This window comes from Hypanus sabinus, chromosome 8 (assembly GCF_030144855.1).
Source record: "Hypanus sabinus isolate sHypSab1 chromosome 8, sHypSab1.hap1, whole genome shotgun sequence".
NCBI lineage: Eukaryota > Metazoa > Chordata > Chondrichthyes > Myliobatiformes > Dasyatidae > Hypanus > Hypanus sabinus.
In genome coordinates, this window is record NC_082713.1 from 30,290,141 (window position 1) to 30,308,343 (window position 18,203).

Here is an 18,203-nt window from a genome sequence, read left to right on the forward strand (position 1 = left end):
TGATAGATTCTTGATTAGAAAGGGTGTTAAAGATTATGGAGAGAAGGCGAGGGAATGGGGAACGTGGTTGAAAGGGATGATAATTCAAAGATGATGGAATGGGAAAGCAGACTTGATGGGCCAAATGGCCTGATACTGCTCCTGTGTCTTACTGTCAATCCACTTTTCCTGATTTTCTCACCCGTAAGGCATAAATTTAGCTGGGGAAAGAAATTCTATGGAAACAGATGCAAACCACAGGAAACGCAGTGATCATGCTACCTTTGTGACACTGGTGTGTCTGTCAGGCCAAGACATTGTCCTCAGCCACCATTTGCACAATTTCTGGTAGATATAACTTGTGGTTGTTAAAGAGCAGATTTTCCACATCAATCAACTAAAATCAGGGATCTTTCTCAGTAGGAATCATATTCAAGGGGAAAGGCACACAAATTGAATTCTATTAGTAAAACAACAAAATATATCAGCAAAAATATATTTAAATAGTAGTTTATTTACTTAGTTTTGATAGCAATAGGATTTTTAAGTGATGACATTCCACTCAGGTGGAAGCACTCATCCTACCTCCTCTTCCAACTTGACCACTTTGCCTTGGGTGTTGTTCAAAGCCTGATCACGGATCTCAATGTGCCGTCTCTGATCCTCATTCGTAGCCCGAAGGGCAGACAGCTCCATTTCTAGCTTCTCCTTTTCTCTCAAATTCTCCTTATCTGGAAAGGCGATAGGTAAACAAAGGCAGGAGTTAAAATCATTCCTTGCATGAATAGATAATATGGAGAAACTATAACTCTAAAGGCAGAGAGTAGAGTGGGGGTTTAAGTCTAGAGGGCTGTGGTTAGGCTGTTGGATGGTATCACTAACCCTTATCTGCATTTCTGGGAGATTGCGGCAAGAGTACTGAACATTATGGACACTTCCATAAATAAAGATTAGCAAGTGGCAGTTCTTCAAGACAATGCAACCTCAAAAAATTGCAAGAGGACTGTAGGTACAATTTTCAACTCTGTACCCACAACACTTCCTCAAACACCCTTCACCCCCAATTAAGCAAGGTCACACTTAAAATGTTGCACACAGATGATTTTCTTGGTGTCATACTAAAATCAAATTTTGTTTTCATACCAGATTGCTCCCTTATGTCCCTGTTTACTTATCAAACCTGTTAAGAAGTCTCAAGCATCTTACTTGCAAAGCTGACACCTACTTTATCAACGGTGGCACATCCAACTGACTTGTAAAAGCTGAAGACGTTTTGTAGACTGATACAAAGAGACCAGAGAAGTGGGAATTAATTTTCAAAGGCGCAAACGTGATTAATTGTGGAGCTAATAGACATTTTCAAATTTAGAAAGGAACTTAATGGAATAAAAGTGAAATCATTTTGACTGGAAGATGGATTGATAGCCAAGGGACACAGGTTCATGATAATTGGGGAAACCACAAGAGAGCAGCTGATAAATTGCTTTGATTCAGAAAGGGTTTATTAGGATACTGATTTCTTTTATATACTACACTATGAGTTGTGACTCCTCTAACTTGAATACAGTTGTCATTTCTCTTGTTCTTTCTCCAACAAATCTTTAGTGGATTAATCTGTTGGGTGCTTGAACAGCAGAGATACCAGAAGTATCGATATAAATGAATAATATTCAAATCTGTCATTTTAACCCACCCTACCTAAGCAATTACCAGAAATAAGCACACACAAAATGCCAGAGGAATGCAGCAAGTCAAGCAGCATCTATGGAGGGGACTAAATAGTTGACATTTCGGACTTGATGAAGAGTCTCAGCCTGAAATATCAACTGCTTATTCACTCCTCTCCATAGATTATGGCCTGACTTGGTGAGTTCCTCTAGCACTGTGTGTGTTTTCCTCAAGACTTCCAGCATCTTCAGAATATCTTGTGTAACACGCTGTAATGTTTCACTGCTAATGTAATGGTTTCATTGTAGTAGTGATGTTTGGGTTATGACTAGAGATAATGGGACTTTGGAATGTGGGATTATCCAATGAGGGGGTTGTTGTTCTTTCTTGTGGGTCTGGAAGAGAGATTTTCATGGTCTTTTGTCAGCGAGAGAGGAAGAAGGAAGAAGAATGTGGAGAGAGTGGACAGAGTGGACTGGGAGTGAGGGTCCGAAGGTCAGAGACACTCGGAGGAGGTCGCTGGTTGATGAATGGCTGTATCAGTGAGCTTCAATGAGCACCTTTGACTTTTTCCTTAAAATGGGCCCTTTTTCTTTTTATTTTCTTTACTAACCCTATACACAGATGAAGATTTATAAAGTTCAATCACTTAATTGCATTTGTACTGTCGGATATTTTGCGATGTGGATTTGTAACCGGGCAACACACCACGCAGCATCCACACAAGCGAGATTCCTCAGTTTGGCAGGGCTGGGAGCTGTCTTCCCCTAGACAAACACGAGCTGGCCGAGCCCAAGGTTTGCACTCATATTTATAAACTGTCAGAAGTCTACGTCTTAGACTGCCCAGAATTTCATATAACCTACAACTCCTGTTGAACTTAGTCTAAAGTTATTTCAACTTATTCACTCTCATCTATTTTGAAAGTCTCTTAAATCTGTGACATTGCTATGCCTAACCATCTTCCTAGAAAACACCACCTACCTGAGTGAGAAATGTTGCATTGAACCAAGGTGGTGTGGATTAGAAACACTGCATTGCATTGCCCAAACCCAGGCCTGGGGATATCTACTGCATGAAGTCATTATTGGCCAATTCAGACTTTATTAAACATTCCACTTGTCTAACTGGTTTTCAAGTGTTGGTATGGGCACACCCAAGAATTTTCCTGTTGACCTGACATCATTGGAATTTACACAGCATACATACATTGATCAACTTTAGATTCATTGCTTAACCAGGAAACAGCAGATACAAGATATGTTTTTCACCAATGCTTGTGCTTTAAAGAAAAATTTGTGCTTTAGGTCCATTTCTGTTCCTGTGGAAAGTGTCCAGGTCATTAATGCACTTCAATGTTTACACATAATTGGTTATAAAATTATAATGTTCTGGATGTACATTCAACTAAATAATATGCAACTGACTATGAGAAAATCTAAGCCTATTATATAATTCATTGCAAATGAAGAATGAGGCATAAAATATTGCTAAGCAATTTTATTAAGTGTGGCAAGAACAAAGAATGACCAAAGAAAGAGCCGACAGAACAAGGAAAAGGCAGTTGTGATCTCATACTGAGAAGAAATCAGCCATAACTGAATGGTGGAGCAGACTCGATGGGCTGAATGCCCATATTCCGCTCCTATAAGCCTGGAAGTTGGTTTAGAAAGTCACCTGGAGGCACAGATTTATGATCTGCACAGCACTATGATACTGTAAAGAAAAAAAGCTTCATTCAGGGTTGTACGAAGTCAACTATATTTTTTTCCACAGCCCTGCTACACAAGGGTTTGAAAAATTGTAATTTTTACATTTCAGGGAGGTAATGTGTCACATCACAGTTACTGAAAAGGTTTCAGTATGGAAGCAACTCATAGGGCATGCAAGAACCGTGACCAGAAACACACCAGAAAACTTCGGGGCCACCTCAAGCCTGGACACATGCCCCTTCCTCTGGATACATCAACAACAAAATGTTGAGAATTGAAGAGCAGTTTATGTATTTCTTCAAACACGAATAAACAAAAGCCAAATCAATGGGACCAGCTATTCAGGTAAACAGTTTAGCTATGAAATGCATTAACAAAAAGCCTGACCACCCAAAAGAAAAAAATGGACAGGAAAACAAATCCAAGTGTTTTGTTTTCTTCAAATAACAAGAACTTAACCATAAAAATTATAATCTTTATATAAAACCCACTGTGAAAACTTCACTTTGAAAATAGTTCAAGAAAGAGGCTTTGTTGGAAATTCTGTGGGAAACTTCGAAATTAGCTATTTGGTATGCACAGGGTAATTTCTGAATTTGTAAGCCAAAAGACTCAAGCAGCTGAAGGGGTAGTTACTGCTCCACACATCTCCCATTTGTCATGGAATGTCCGCTCTCTGCCAAAATACTCAAGGTAGAATTTGAGCACTTACAGGCTTGTGTTATTCAGCCCATCATTTATTGACACAAGCAAAAGAGAAGAAATTTTTAATTCTATGTGCAGGATTCATTTCAGATTGACCCAGGAGACACAGATATTTTACAACACCATGAATATTTTTTCCATTTTATAAACACTCATCTTCTGACTTAAATTAGAAAATCAAAATATATTTTGAAAAAGAACATAAAAATTCAAACATTCCAATATTCCTTCAATAATTCCGACCTTGCCACCTCCCTACTTCATTTAGATGCATTACCAACATAGGTGCCTGGATAACACTTAGACAAGTCAAAATTCAGGACATCTTTAGCGAAGAAACAAGATGGCTGCAGACAGCTCACAAAGCTACTACTTTTAAATGTGTTTCTTCTTCTGAACTGCAATCAAGTGCAGCCTGTAATTTCCAGCTTTATGATGTATTTTTGAGCCAAACGAGCGATCTGGCCCTTTTGGTATCTCCTGGGAGTTTTGGCGAGGTTTGCAGCAGAGTAAAAGGCCATTGATTCCTAATACAGAATGTGAGCCTATAGTTGGCTCCACTACTCCTCGTCAATCAACTCGTCAGAACTTGATAAGGACGAGAGCAGAAGGCGAGTGGGTGCTCAGTGCCGTCTGCTTGCATTTGGTGTCCCTCTTAATGCCACCAGAGGAAGGCGCAGGAATCTTGGGCCCGAACACTTCATGGTTCGATCATGGCTCATGACTGTGGGACTCTTTTTCTGGGGACCCCCCGTCATCGGCAGTTTGATGTCTTAAGACCTCAGTGAACACAGTTTGTGGCTGTGGACTTGTTAGTAGGGGACTCTGCGTTCATGTTCCACGTGTTTTTGGTTACACTTATTTGCACGATTTGAAAGTGCCAACTGGCCCGAAACTGTTTCTGTGGCTGTAACCTACAGTCACAGCACAGCGCTAAAACTGAAGTGACTTGGTGGCTGTGGCTCCTGGACCATTTCATGGTTTGATATTGAACATTGTGTGTGTTATTTGTTCACTTCTTGCCACTTGTGCGATTTGCTCTTTTTTCACACTTTGGGTATTTGTGTTCTTTTAACAGGTTTATGGTGTTTCTTTGCTTCGTGGCTGCGTGCGGGAAGAGGAATCGCAGGGTTGTATTCATACTTTGATATTGAAAGTACTTTGAAACTTTGAAAGAAGAGGGTGCCTGTTGGACATCAAAGCTCTCTGCACATACCAGATATGGTGTTCTTAGAAATGCAGTGCAAAATATTTGGAGAATCAAAGATTAAGCTTGTAAGCCACATTGCTGTGGAATGCCTTGATGACATGTTGACCGGAATGGAGTGTGGAAACTCAGCTTCACTTGGGACTATTACTCAGATTTAAAAGTTAACCCTGTTAAAAGTATACAATTATCTGTACATTATAAAAAGGCTAGATTTTTTTTTGCAAATATACCACAAAAGTGTTTAACCCCCCCCCATATTCCATTAAAATGTGTAAACATGCCATTAACTCCACTGATTCCATGCCAGCTCTCTATATATTCATATCAATCTAATGCCCCCTCCTATTTCCCTGCAATTCACCCTCTTCCACATGCCCATTGATTTCCCACCACCCAATTTAAAGCAGTGACTTAATCTACCAATGTGTCTATCTTTGCAGAACAAGCTGGTAACTCAAAAAAGCACAAAAACGTGCAAACTCTCAAAGTAGTGAAAATATAATTCAGATATTGTTGCAGAGAGGGATAGGAGAAATATGCTTCACTGAAGTATATAGTCCATATACATAATGAAGTAGATGCTGCCAAATATATTAAAAATTGTGATGATTAGAATGTATTTAAAATACATTTAGAAATATCACAAAGGTAGTGCAGGAGTAAATGTCAGGAACCTATTTGTGAGAACATGTTGAAGTTACTTTTAACATTAAGTCTAGTGATAAACAAAATGCTCTACTAACAGAAGACAAACTTGCTCCACTGCAGTTTGTTTTAAAATAATTGAATTCACAAGCTCAAATAATTTGAAGACCAATGACAGCATTTCAATGATGCTGAATGCTCTGACATAATCCAAAGTGGAAGAATAGAACATTTAATTTCTCTACAGTTCAACTGGGCACAGCATGAAAATTTCACATAGTTGTGCACTGTGTGATGACCAAGTGATGACCTACAAAACAGAAAGGCCTTTGTTGCTGGATTATTATTAGCTTCCTCAAAATATGAGGGGCATCTCCGACAGGGTCTATGGTTCCAGAATTGGCGGACAAAATACCTGGAATTTCTTAGTTGCCACTTTAGTAAATTTGAGGAGCAGAAAATCGAATCAACATAACCAATAGCTATAGGTACAATTAATAACAAGTCACTATAGAATCCATTAATAGCCGTACACAACAGCAGGCAAATATGGATGCAACTTCAATGTAAACCATGATCATATAGTTATACCCACAGAGGATAAAATGTCAAAAATACCAACAAGTCGTAACCTTGATCAGACACCGGCATTGCCTAGAGGCTGTTTTTATTAGCCAATGGCAGCAGTTGATATTGTATACACGAGGAAATCTGCAGATGCTGGAAATTCAAGCAACACTCACAAAATGCTGGTGGAACGCAGCAGGCCAGGCAGCATCTATAGGGAGAAGCACTGTCAACGTTTACGGGCCAAGACCCGACGAAGGGTCTCGGCCTGAAACATCGACAGTGCTTCTCTGTATAGATGCTGCCTGGCCTGCTGCGTTCCACCAGCATTTTGTGTGTGTTAGTTGATATTGTATCCTTTCTTTAAATTTTATCCTATTTTTATATATAAAAAAAGTCCAAAACCCAAACTCATAGTTTAAGAACAACCAACCAACCAACCAACCAACCAGAGAATTAAGGAATTCAAACATAAAGGAACTTTCCTAAAATTCCTTCCATAAAAGAGAGGCCAGAGGAAGCTAAGGCCAAAGACCAGAATGTCTATTTCTTGGTGTAGCAGTAGATTTAAGGCCTACTAGTACCATTGCTTCTTGGGTTCTTACAAAAATGTCTGTGCTAGTCATGAAACAAAGCTTAGAAAATTAAGTATTATTAGCTATTGCATTGAATGTCAATACATCCAATTTGGCAAGCAGTGTGTCAGTAGCCAAGGAAAGTCCTGGTTGCATTTTGGATCGGGACAGATGCCCCAAAAAGTGGGATCAAAGGGTAATCTTGTAACAACAACAATAGGCTTTACCATATGTACACAGCTTTACTATGACAACACCTGACTCAAAACTTCAGAGTTGCTATAGAATCCTTTCAGTGGCTAAATGATTGTGGATTAGTTCCTAGATTTTAGCACTAGCCTTGGTTACTGAATTAATTGTTTTGTGGAGTTCAAACAAGAAGCGCTTACTTACTCTGCCCAATGAGCTGAGCGATAGTCTTACGGTTGTCTTCAGAACCTTCGCATTCTTTAACAGCAAGCTGTTTGTTAGCAGTTTCCAGACGATCTACGATTCACAGAACACAAGACAAGGAAACAGCTAAGTCTCAAAGAAGTGAATGATAAGGAGACTGTATAACAGATAAATGTCACAGGCGAATGTTACAGAACTATATTTCTGAAGTAGTTCCAACAGAACCAGCATCTGGTGCCCCTGCTACAGATACAGACCTATTTATAATCACACTATACATTAGTTTATAATTTACAATCATTTGTCTGCACCAACACCAGTTTTGAGAAAGGCCAGTCCAAACCAGGCATGTTTTTGGCTGTCCTTAATAGTCCACAAGAATGTCAAAGAGCACATAAATGAACCTCAGTTGCAATTTATGACCTACCTCAACTTCCAGTGGCAAGCCCGGTTTATATCAGTTGTCATCAAAACCAGCTTTTCCCATAGTTGAGAACTTGTTCAATCGTTTAGTTTGCCAATGATAACAAACCGAAGTAACAAACAGACCTTATGGTGATGACTTCACCAGTACATCGCATAATTTAATCAGTTGAACTGACATCAAGATTTTAAACTTCAGGTGTATCTGACCTCAGGAGAAACAAAGGTAAATTTGCTACTGAACTCTTGCATATCTACAAAGCACAAGAGACCATTGGCCCAGTAATCTCTGTCAGCTGAAAAAAATTCTGATTGCAGAATGCACAGAAAAAGTACTCTTCTGCCTCCTTCATTCAACTGGTGGTAGCCATGGTCAAAATTTGCAAACCATGGAAATGTTCATTTATAAATTACCATTTCAAGGTTTATCAAAATCTTGAAGTCAAACAAATAAGGAGACTTAATTATGTCCTTAACTGATTATTCACAATGCATCTCTGTCAGGGTCTATTGTTTCCTCAAAATCTTTATTTTCTTCTGCAATGATTAAAACAAAAGATCTAAAGTACTGTAATTGCACTGGTGACCTGCTGATCAATGTCCACTATCATCAACAGGAAGAGCTCTACATGCATGTTGCTGATTTTTCATACAAATAATAGTTATATTGGCTTTGTATGATCCAGAGATTGTCATCTGAAATAATAGAAACATAAACAAAGTACTACTAACGGAAGTGGAAGCAACAGCCATCAACAGCAACAATTCCATACAACATATAAGCAAGCATGAATAAGCAAGAGCAGGCCTCTCAGCCCCTCCAGCCAACCCTGCAATCACTCCCATTGAGGGCTCTTCAGAGTTTATAATGGACTGCCAGCAACAGCTTTACAAACTGCTTTTGTATCAGATTATACATAACTATAACTACGGTTTATTAAATCAACCACTGTGGTTGAATCTATGGTATTACAGAGTTTCTACAACAGCAACCACAGCAAAAGCACTTTGAAAGGTATTGTCCTATAACTGAACCATTAGGACATCCCCTTCGCTGATGAACCACCAGACCAACAGCTGCCAATTATCTTCTCTTTTTGTCACAGCACAGCCCAAAAGAGGGGAAACTGTAAAGCTTGAAAAATGGAAATGTCAGCAATTCAGAAGTATTCATCCTCCTTTGCTCAGTACTAGTTGGATCACCTCTCACAGCCAGTAGTCTTTTTGGATAAGTCTCTATTAGCTTTGCGCAATGTGATGGAGCAAGATTTGCCCAATTGCAAAATTGCTCAAGCTGTGCCAGGTTAGTTGAGGAATGGCTGTGGACCATCTTGTGGTCTTGCCAGAAATGGTCAATCAGGTTACGTTCAGGTCTCTGACTGGGTCACACAAGGACGTCAATTTTCTTCACTTGAGGCCGCTCCATGGTTGCTCTGGCATTATGCTTTGGGTTGTCATACTGCTGAAAGACAAACTTCCTCCCTGGTTTGAGCTTTCTGGCAGAGGCTAGCAGGTTTTTATCCAGGATCTCTGTTCTTATCAGCATTCATCTTCCCATCTTCCAGTCCTGGCTGAAAAGCACCCCCAAGGCACGATGCTACCTCCACCATAGTTTATAGTAGGGATGGTGTCACCCGGATGATATGCAGCATTAGATTTATGCCACACATACCAATTTGTGCAGATGCCAAAAAGTTCCACTTCAGTCTCATTTGACCACAAAACCTTCTTCCATATCTTTACAGTGACACTTTGCAAAGTGCTTACGGGCAAGGATATGCTTTTTTTTCCACTAAAAAAAAGCCAGGGCTTCTTTCTTGCCATTCTTCCATCAATATCCATTTTGTGTAAGACCTTGGAGATTGTGGAGCCACAAACTTCATTTCCAGTTGCAGTTCACTCACAGTGACTGTTGGCATCACAGCAGTCTTTCTTACAAGTGCCAATCTTCTCCAGTGACTAAGTTTAGAGGGGCAATCTGAACTAGACAATGTGGTTTGGTTGCACAATGGATTACACTGAACTCCGAGCTATGCTGAGTGCCTTTGAGATGATCTCCAGATTTGTGCTGCTGTATTATCATTTCCCTGACTTACTGTGAATGCACTTTTGCCTTTATTTTGGATTGCTCTATTGAAAATCTACCAGCAACAAATTGAGCAAGTTGCTAAGGTAATATACAGTATTGCACGTGACAAAAATTAGTAATTACAAAGGAGATGAATACTTTTTCAGCCTCACAATTTTGGTTTTTAGTAAATTGTTGACAGGTTTTGGATTTTTTTCTTTTCATATGACATGATGCCGAATGTTTTGTAGTTAGCTTAAAAATTATCTTCAATATATTTTAAATTTAGAAAATGAGACAGCAAAATGTGAAATTAGTTGTGGGGCTGAATACTTTTTCACGGCACTGTATGTGAAAGTAGGTTATAATCTAAAGTCAAGCAAAGAGTTACAAGGTGGCACAGGGCATAAATAACCAAGTGTAATTTATTTGCCTTCAGCATAACTTGTTGCTTCCAGTGGGATCTAACTTAAAATGAGACTCTGAAACATCATTTTGTACTAATCATTAATTCTTTAGATTGCTTCCCATTTTTAAAAATCACTTTGTGGATCTGTTTTCCTTTTGACATGAAAAAATCTTTTTCTGTTAATCAGTGTCAAAACAAAGCCGGATTAAATCCATTGTGATTCAATGTTGTAAAACAATAAAACATGAAAACTTCCAAAGCAGGGGAGGGGGTGTGAATTCTTTTTATAGGATAGATATAGAAATAAAACCCTTTTATATATATATATATATATATATATATATAAAGGCACTTATAAATGACTTTTACAATAACCCTTTCATAAATCCATTTTCAGCTCTGATTTGTTGTCACACTATTATGTACCATATTATAATCTAATGTTATATTGTTTGTAATAATGCTAGCCAAGATCATTTGTATGAGGTTACAGAAGAATTGGTACATATTTTAACTTGCCTACATTACCAATTACCATTCCCAAAAACTCATCTGAAATCCTCTTCTTATTCCCCAATAGGGCTCCACGATTTTACCTGCACACTTTATCACATCACCTACTCTGCAATATGGTCAACCTTGTAATTCCTGGTTCAATATTTGTATGGTACTATTTCAGAAATAATCAGAACTCTACATAGTCTATCCATCCATAAGAGTGAACCTGGCACAATAACGCATTCATTTTAGAGAATAACACTATGTTGTTAATGCAAATATTACACTCTAAAAGCAAAAATGTAATAATGGCTCAATTTATTCCGAAGATTACAGTGACAATGCAGAAAGCAGAAAGAGGAAACTGAATGAGAATAGTCATTCATAAGGAATACCATATGATGCTTTTTATTTTTATCCACCATGATTCCCAGCAACTTTCTAATTGTCAGAAAGAGCATTTTCCACACCCCTCTGCCCTACCCTTCCTGCTGCACAGAAGCTGGAGTTCTGTTATCTTCCTTCCCACCTTAACAAGACTTATTGGGACATTACACCCAAGTCATGCTAGCTTCCTTTGCAACTTTTGAAATCTCTCCAAACCCACCACTTTGACTATGCTTTTGGCAACTTCTGATTCCTCTACTTCCACTTGGAATCAGTTTTCACCTTTGTGAAGTGCCTCAACAAATGGAAACTGTTGAGAGTAAAGAAAACCACAGAAGTAGTAGAGAAAGCTCCGCAGAACAAGGCTCGAAGAAAACAGACACTCTGGAAAGAGCACAACGCACACAGGACCAAGGCAGGTGCAGAGCGCAAAACAAAGTAATTAAGAGTGAAGGAGGAAAATAAGGCAGCAACAAGTATCAATGAGCAATACAGCACTGGGTATTTTTATTTTTAAAAACATCCCGACAGATAAGTACTTCACCTACTCTACCTGGAGTTACTGCTTTTGAGCTGAGGATTGTGTGCATAACAATTCCCCAATAGTTTCATTGAACTTACAAGCCACTGGTCTGGTACCTTGTCCTACTTTGAAAACTTAAGTTTGAGAACAAGAGGAAGCGGAGTGTTGGCATAAGAGAGAGGAAAACAAAGCAACGTAATACTCAGCACAGAGATTGTTATCCCGTGTTGGGAGTCCAAAGACTGACACCAAAGGAATGGTTGAATCAGAAACGAATGAACCATGTATCATGACTATCCAATTGTGGACCACCCAACAGGTATCCAAAGAAGAAAGTCTGTAGTGGAAAATAATGCCCACAGTCAGCTCTCTGTGGTCCTATAAAATTGAGGATCAGCTGATACAGCACTTCATTTATTTGCTTTAAGATAATCATTATTGAAGGACTTACTCACTTCCTCCTCAACCCCAACTTTTACATTTTGCCTGACATGTCCTTGTCTAACTAGCATTGTGTGCTGTTTACATTGAATGCAATTATCCAATCACTGAAAGGACTGAGATTAAAACCCATGAATTGCAACAGTGAACTTCTCTGCCAGCATGCTGTCAACAGTGACACATTACTGCAGTTTCAAAACTATAACGACCATTTCACAACAGCTCGTGAGACCTATGATGTTCAGCTCACAACATTATCCACTTCCCAACATCCATGTACTCTTTTCAGATATTTACCCTTCAGATTAATACACATTGTTATAAAGTAACATTTGCCACACAATGCAAAATGCTATGTGATTTAATAATCAATGTAAAAATGTTAACCTTCCTTTATTACACCTTCAATCCATCTGTGAGAGCCTCCAACGTGTCCTATGTGCTGATATGCCAAGTCAGTAACACCCATTCACAACCTTGAGTTTTTTTTCAAACCCTTACCTTAACGTTCCCTGCCCTTTCATGCCTTACTTTACAGTTCAGAGACAAGTGTCCCATTTCTCTGCAGAAGACAAGCTTAGCTATATCACCAAAGGGAAGGACAAGGACACTTCCTCACTTGAGCAAAAGAAAGTAGGGGGAAAAAACTTGGTCAGTGTATCAGAACTGCCAGAAGCATAGGGCCAAATCATATTCCCGTTTCCTTTCCTGGAAATGGGCTGAAAAGATCAATGTTAATTGATGCAATTAGAATCAATAAATGGTAACATACACTGCTTTAGAAACCATTAAATGCAGAACTAACTAATGTAGTCCTGAAAAACATTGTCTCGTTTTTACTATGCACTATACCAGCAGTTATGGTCAAAACAACAGTAAAAAAGCAACTTGAACTTGAACTTCATTTTTCTATTTAGTCTGATCTTACTGAAGCACCAGAACACGCCTTACCTCTTAGATCTCGATTGAAATCATGAAGTCTCCGGATTTCCCCTTCTAACTTGTTACGCATAGCTTTTTCCAAGCTTTCTTTCTTGGAAGATGATTTGACCAGGTTCTCATAAGCTTCTGATACTCGCTCGATTTCCATTTCCAGCTGTTAACAAGGGGAAGAAGTTCTTAAGCAGCAGCTCTACCACTGCCTGGCCCATAGCGTTTGTCATGAACATTCAGAGCATGCAGTCAGAACCAAAATGTAGTGCAGCTCCATTTACACACCTGTGCCTCATGCATTCCACGGGGAGGACGTACAGAGACACCTTACAAAACGGCACCTGAATTGAACTCCGGAATGCCCCACGCTGTAGTAGCATGGCACTAACCACTATGCTAACAGGGCACCCCTTATGACCTCTGGACACCCATCAGCTACGAAGCAATCAAGTGGGTAAATTCTATTGCAGATGGAATTAGAAGAAAAAATCCCAGGAATAAATTCAAGGCATTAGAGCATCCTCTAAATTGCTTTTGGCATTCCATCCTCCTACTTTTTTCAAGCACCCAGACATATCAATTACGAGCTCAGAGGTCAACTGCAAATACAAATGAAAACGGTAAACTTAAATAAGCTGTCAATAATTTGCCCTAATTTTGGTTGATCTGTTTTTCCATCAGGACCTCTTGCTACATACATCACAATTGAGCAATCTAATTTACTTCTTATGGAGTCCAAATGCTTATTCTGCATTTATGTTCACCACACCTCCAATTCAAGTCTCAAAATTCACACAGAGCACTCCCGTTCTAGTCAGCTCTCCTGATGCTCTTGAAATGTTTGTCCCCTGTAACTAGATGTAGGCAAAAACATCTGATTCATTACCTTTGTACACCTTAACGCACAGCTCAGTATCACACTGAACAAATGGTCAGCAGGCACCACTGGATACACAAACTTCTGACTGATCCAACATGCTTTCATTGTGATCAATAATGCAGTATCATTCTTCTCACAGTTTAATGTGCTAAAAGCAAGAACTCACTTGTCCCTACCAACTACTGAGCAACCAATTAATGATTACACACACGAGGAAATCTGCAGATGCTGGAAATTCAAACAACACACACAAAATGCTGGTGGAACACAAACGGCCAGGCAGCATCTGTAAGGAGAAGCACTGTCGACGTTTCGGGCCGAAACCCTTTGTCAGGACAAATCCCGAAGGGTCGCCAGCGCTTCTCCTGTGGATGCTGCCTGGCCTGCTGTGTTCCACCAGCATTTTGTGTCAACTAATGATTACTACTCTTTTTGGAGAGAAAAGGGATGAGGGGAGGTAACTACTCACTCTAGGGTCAATGCACATCCAACATTATGAGCTTATATTACCATGGTAGCTGAATGTACGATGACAGCCAAGTATCTCTTATTTGAAGCTGAAAGGACAGAAGGCTCAACTGATACTTGGATTATCTGCAATAACTCTGTAAACCAATTACTAACACTCTGTAGATGGTCTTAGCTAAACAGACAGTTACTGAATTCTGATGAAAACTTAGCTGTTCAACCAGCATCCCACATACACACTAACAGAATCCATCATCAGGGATTCCCACCGCCCAGGTCGTGCTCTCTTCTTGCTGCTGTCATCAGGTAGAAGGTCCGAGACCCTCAAGACTCACACCACCAGGTTCAAGAACAGAAACTACTCCTCAACCATCAGGCTCATGAACCAAAACGGGATTAACTTCACTTGTCCCATCACAGAAATGTTCCCAAAACCAATGGACTCACTTTCAAGGACCCTTCATTTCCTTATTATTGATTGCTATTTATTTATATTTGCATTTGCACAGTTCGTTGTTTTCTGCACTCTGCATTCTTTCATTGATCCTGTTTATTCCATAGCTTTGTGGAGTAGGCCCACAAGAAAATGAATCTCAGGTTTGTACAAGATGACATATGAACTTCAATAATAAAATTTCCTTTGAACCCAAGACTAAGTTTACTATTACCATCACTCTGCACCCGAGAGTCAATGTGGATTTCATATTGGTAATAAGAAAAGTTCTGTTGTTATCAATCTCTAATTATCCCATTTTGAAAATTTGATTAAAACAAAAGGCTTAACCAAGTGCCAGAATAAGTGGATAAAAAGAAATAACAGTAGGGGTACCTTTAACAAATTGATTTTGTAAGAACTAGTCATCTTAATGCAATGAATTTAGGAATGGAAAACAATCACAACCTACTGAAATCTCCATACCTACAAACAAAACAGTATTGCCTATTGGATTAGTGACATGTCATTTATTTTGATGTGCCAATCAGAATGAAGATGTCAATGAACAGGACTTAAACTCTTCACAAGCATTTTCACATCAGATGTTGCTGCCTTACTCTTAATGATGTGTCTCTAACTCATCTGCAGAATGCTCCCTACTAGATTTCTACTTCTTGTAGCCTTTCAGCAAGTCACATTAATTCTGAACCAATTGAGTCAATTTCATGATTCCAATATGTACAATGGATGAGTATTACTTCATTTTGGTAACTCTGGTATGCTTTATTCCTATCTTTTTACGAGGTTCCAAAAAAAAAACAATTTTGCATCCTACCAGCTATCAATTCCTCGAAGAATGATCTTTTCATTGATACGTTGCTTATACTACATGCTGCATAAAAGTTGCCCAGTAGGTCTTTTTACCTTCTGCAATTTAGCCACTTTGTCGTAGTATCCCTCCAGCTCCTGGCGAAGAGCGCGGTTTTCCTCTGACAAGATCTCCACCATCTGCTGAGCTCGCAAGACAATAGCCAATGGGTCACCCTGAAACTGCTGGTGCAAGTGGTTTGCAGGGGGGCCTTGTTGAGGCTGGATACACATCGGTGAGGCTGGGGGCTGCATTACTGATACAGATCCCATGGAGGTCTGAGATGATGATGGGCTGTGCTGATAGCTTCGCTGCTGTAACTGCAGTTGCTGAAGTATCTGTCCCTCTTGGTTTTGCCTGTTAATACAATAAATACGAATATTAATATCAGATAGGAAGGGTGTACACGTAGCAGTCCCACAGGTTTTATCAAATGACATGGCCTCCTCTGCTGCCACAATGAAAACCCTTTCAGGTTGGAGGAGCATATTCCATAGATCATGAAAAAATGATTTCTCTAACTTTCAATAATTTCCCCTCTCTCCCTTCTATCTTCCTCCATTCCCTCTTTCTGATTCCACTCTTACCTCTCTCCACTTCCCCCACTGCCGCCTTCTCCTTCCCTTTCTCCCATGGTCCATTCCTCTCCTATCAGATTCCTTCTTCTTCAACCTTATAGTTTTCCCACCTATCACTTCCCTGCTTCTCACTTCATTCCCCCACCACTACCCAATTTGGCTTCACCCATCATGTTCTATCCAATGGACTCACTTTCAAGGACTCTTCATCTCATGTTTTTGACACTTATTGCTTAGTTATTTGTTGTTACTATTATATTTGCACAGTTTGTTGTCTTCTGCACTCTAGTGTGGGTGGCCTTCCACTGATTCCATTACGGTTATTATTCTCTACGTTTATTGAGTATGCCCACAAGAAAATAAATCTCAGAGTTGGATATGGAGAAGTACACGTACTTGGATAACAAATTTACTTTAAACATTTGTATTCCTTCCCCTTCCCCCACCACCTTATTCTGGCTTCTTCCCCCTTCCTTTCCAGTCCTGATGAAGGGTCTCGACCTGGAATTGTCTACTGATTATTCATTTCCATAGCTGCTGCCTGACCTCCTGACTTCCTCCAGCACCGTGTGTATGCAAACCACGCAGTCCCACAGGTTTTAATCAAATGACCTACTGCGCACTTTCAACAAAAATACAAACATTAATATGATAGCATAGGGGCTGGATGGTAGCGCAGAGGTGAGCACAATGCTATATATCGCTCACTGTAAGATCAGGGTTCAATTCTCACTGTTATCTGTAAGGAGTTTGTACGTTCTGCCCGTAAATTCAATAGGTTTCCTCCAGGTACTCTGGCTGCCACCCAATTTCCAAAAGTGTACGGTTAGGGTTAGTAAGCTGTGAGCTGCTCAGCACGATCCCCGTTGATTTGATGCAAACACCACATTACACTGTATGTTTCAATGCATACGGATAAACAAAGTTAATCCCCAAACCTTTTACATCATGAAGAAACCACCTATAAAATGGGGAGCTTCCACCTTGTGCAATGCATCATATTTCTACTGATTCAAAAGCCTTGGGAAAGCCGGCTCTCATCCTGATCAAAGTGCACTGTCAAGGGAGTTCAGCTCTTCGTCAAAGAGCACATCTGTTTGCGAATCCAGTGCAACTCTCCAAACCAAACGGCTTCCGTTCATATTTGGTTAGTGTGTGTCAGTAAACTGGAAAATAGTGGACACAGTCATGGAATTCTCCAAATACTTGTAGACAAGTAAAACGAGTATATGAGACTTGACTACTCTTGTTATCATTTGACATGAACCGCTGATTGGTGTATTGCAGCCAAACAACCAATGGTTCTTTCCACTGAATGATTATGATCCCAGCCCTCCAGCAACTGTGAATCACACCTTTTTCCTCCCAATCAACAAAATAAAGAGAACATTATTTGGTTTAGTCAGATGAGTCGGGCAGGAAAAAATGCACCTGCTGAATAGGCTCATGCAAATAGGTATTGATGAGGCTTAAAAACAATTGTTCAGGTTTAGGGACTAGCACTGATTATATATTTTCAAACCTTTGAAGATATTTTAACTTGTGGACTACTTTATAACTTTTATTTAGAGGAAGAGTGCAGTAAGCCCGCGCCATCCAATTACACCCATGGGACCAATTAACCTACTAACCAGTATGTTTTTGGAGTGTGGGAGGAAACCAGAGCACCCGGAGGTGACCACATGGTCACAGGGAAAACTCCTTAGAGACAGCGGCTCCCACATTTCCCCAAAAGAACAAAATTTAATACAATTGTCACATGAAACACTGCAGAGTAATCCATAACAAGGATTCGTGTATAACAACTCAAGAGATAAATGACTGAATGAGGCAGGAA

At 39.6% G+C, this 18,203-nt stretch overlaps 1 protein-coding gene across 3 annotated transcripts in view; it reads right to left on the reverse strand.

Moving 5' to 3' along the window:
• Nucleotides 1-18,203, reverse strand: part of amot (angiomotin) — a 73,398-nt gene that overhangs the window by 16,214 nt on the left and 38,981 nt on the right. For all 3 annotated transcript variants that reach the window (XM_059976893.1, XM_059976894.1, XM_059976891.1), the window contains 4 exons: nt 15,845-16,145; nt 13,155-13,299; nt 7,455-7,547; nt 565-710 (listed from right to left, as the gene is read on the reverse strand). In XM_059976893.1, coding sequence (XP_059832876.1) covers nt 565-710; nt 7,455-7,547; nt 13,155-13,299; nt 15,845-16,145 — 685 coding nt within the window. The remainder of the gene's footprint in view (nt 1-564; nt 711-7,454; nt 7,548-13,154; nt 13,300-15,844; nt 16,146-18,203) is intronic.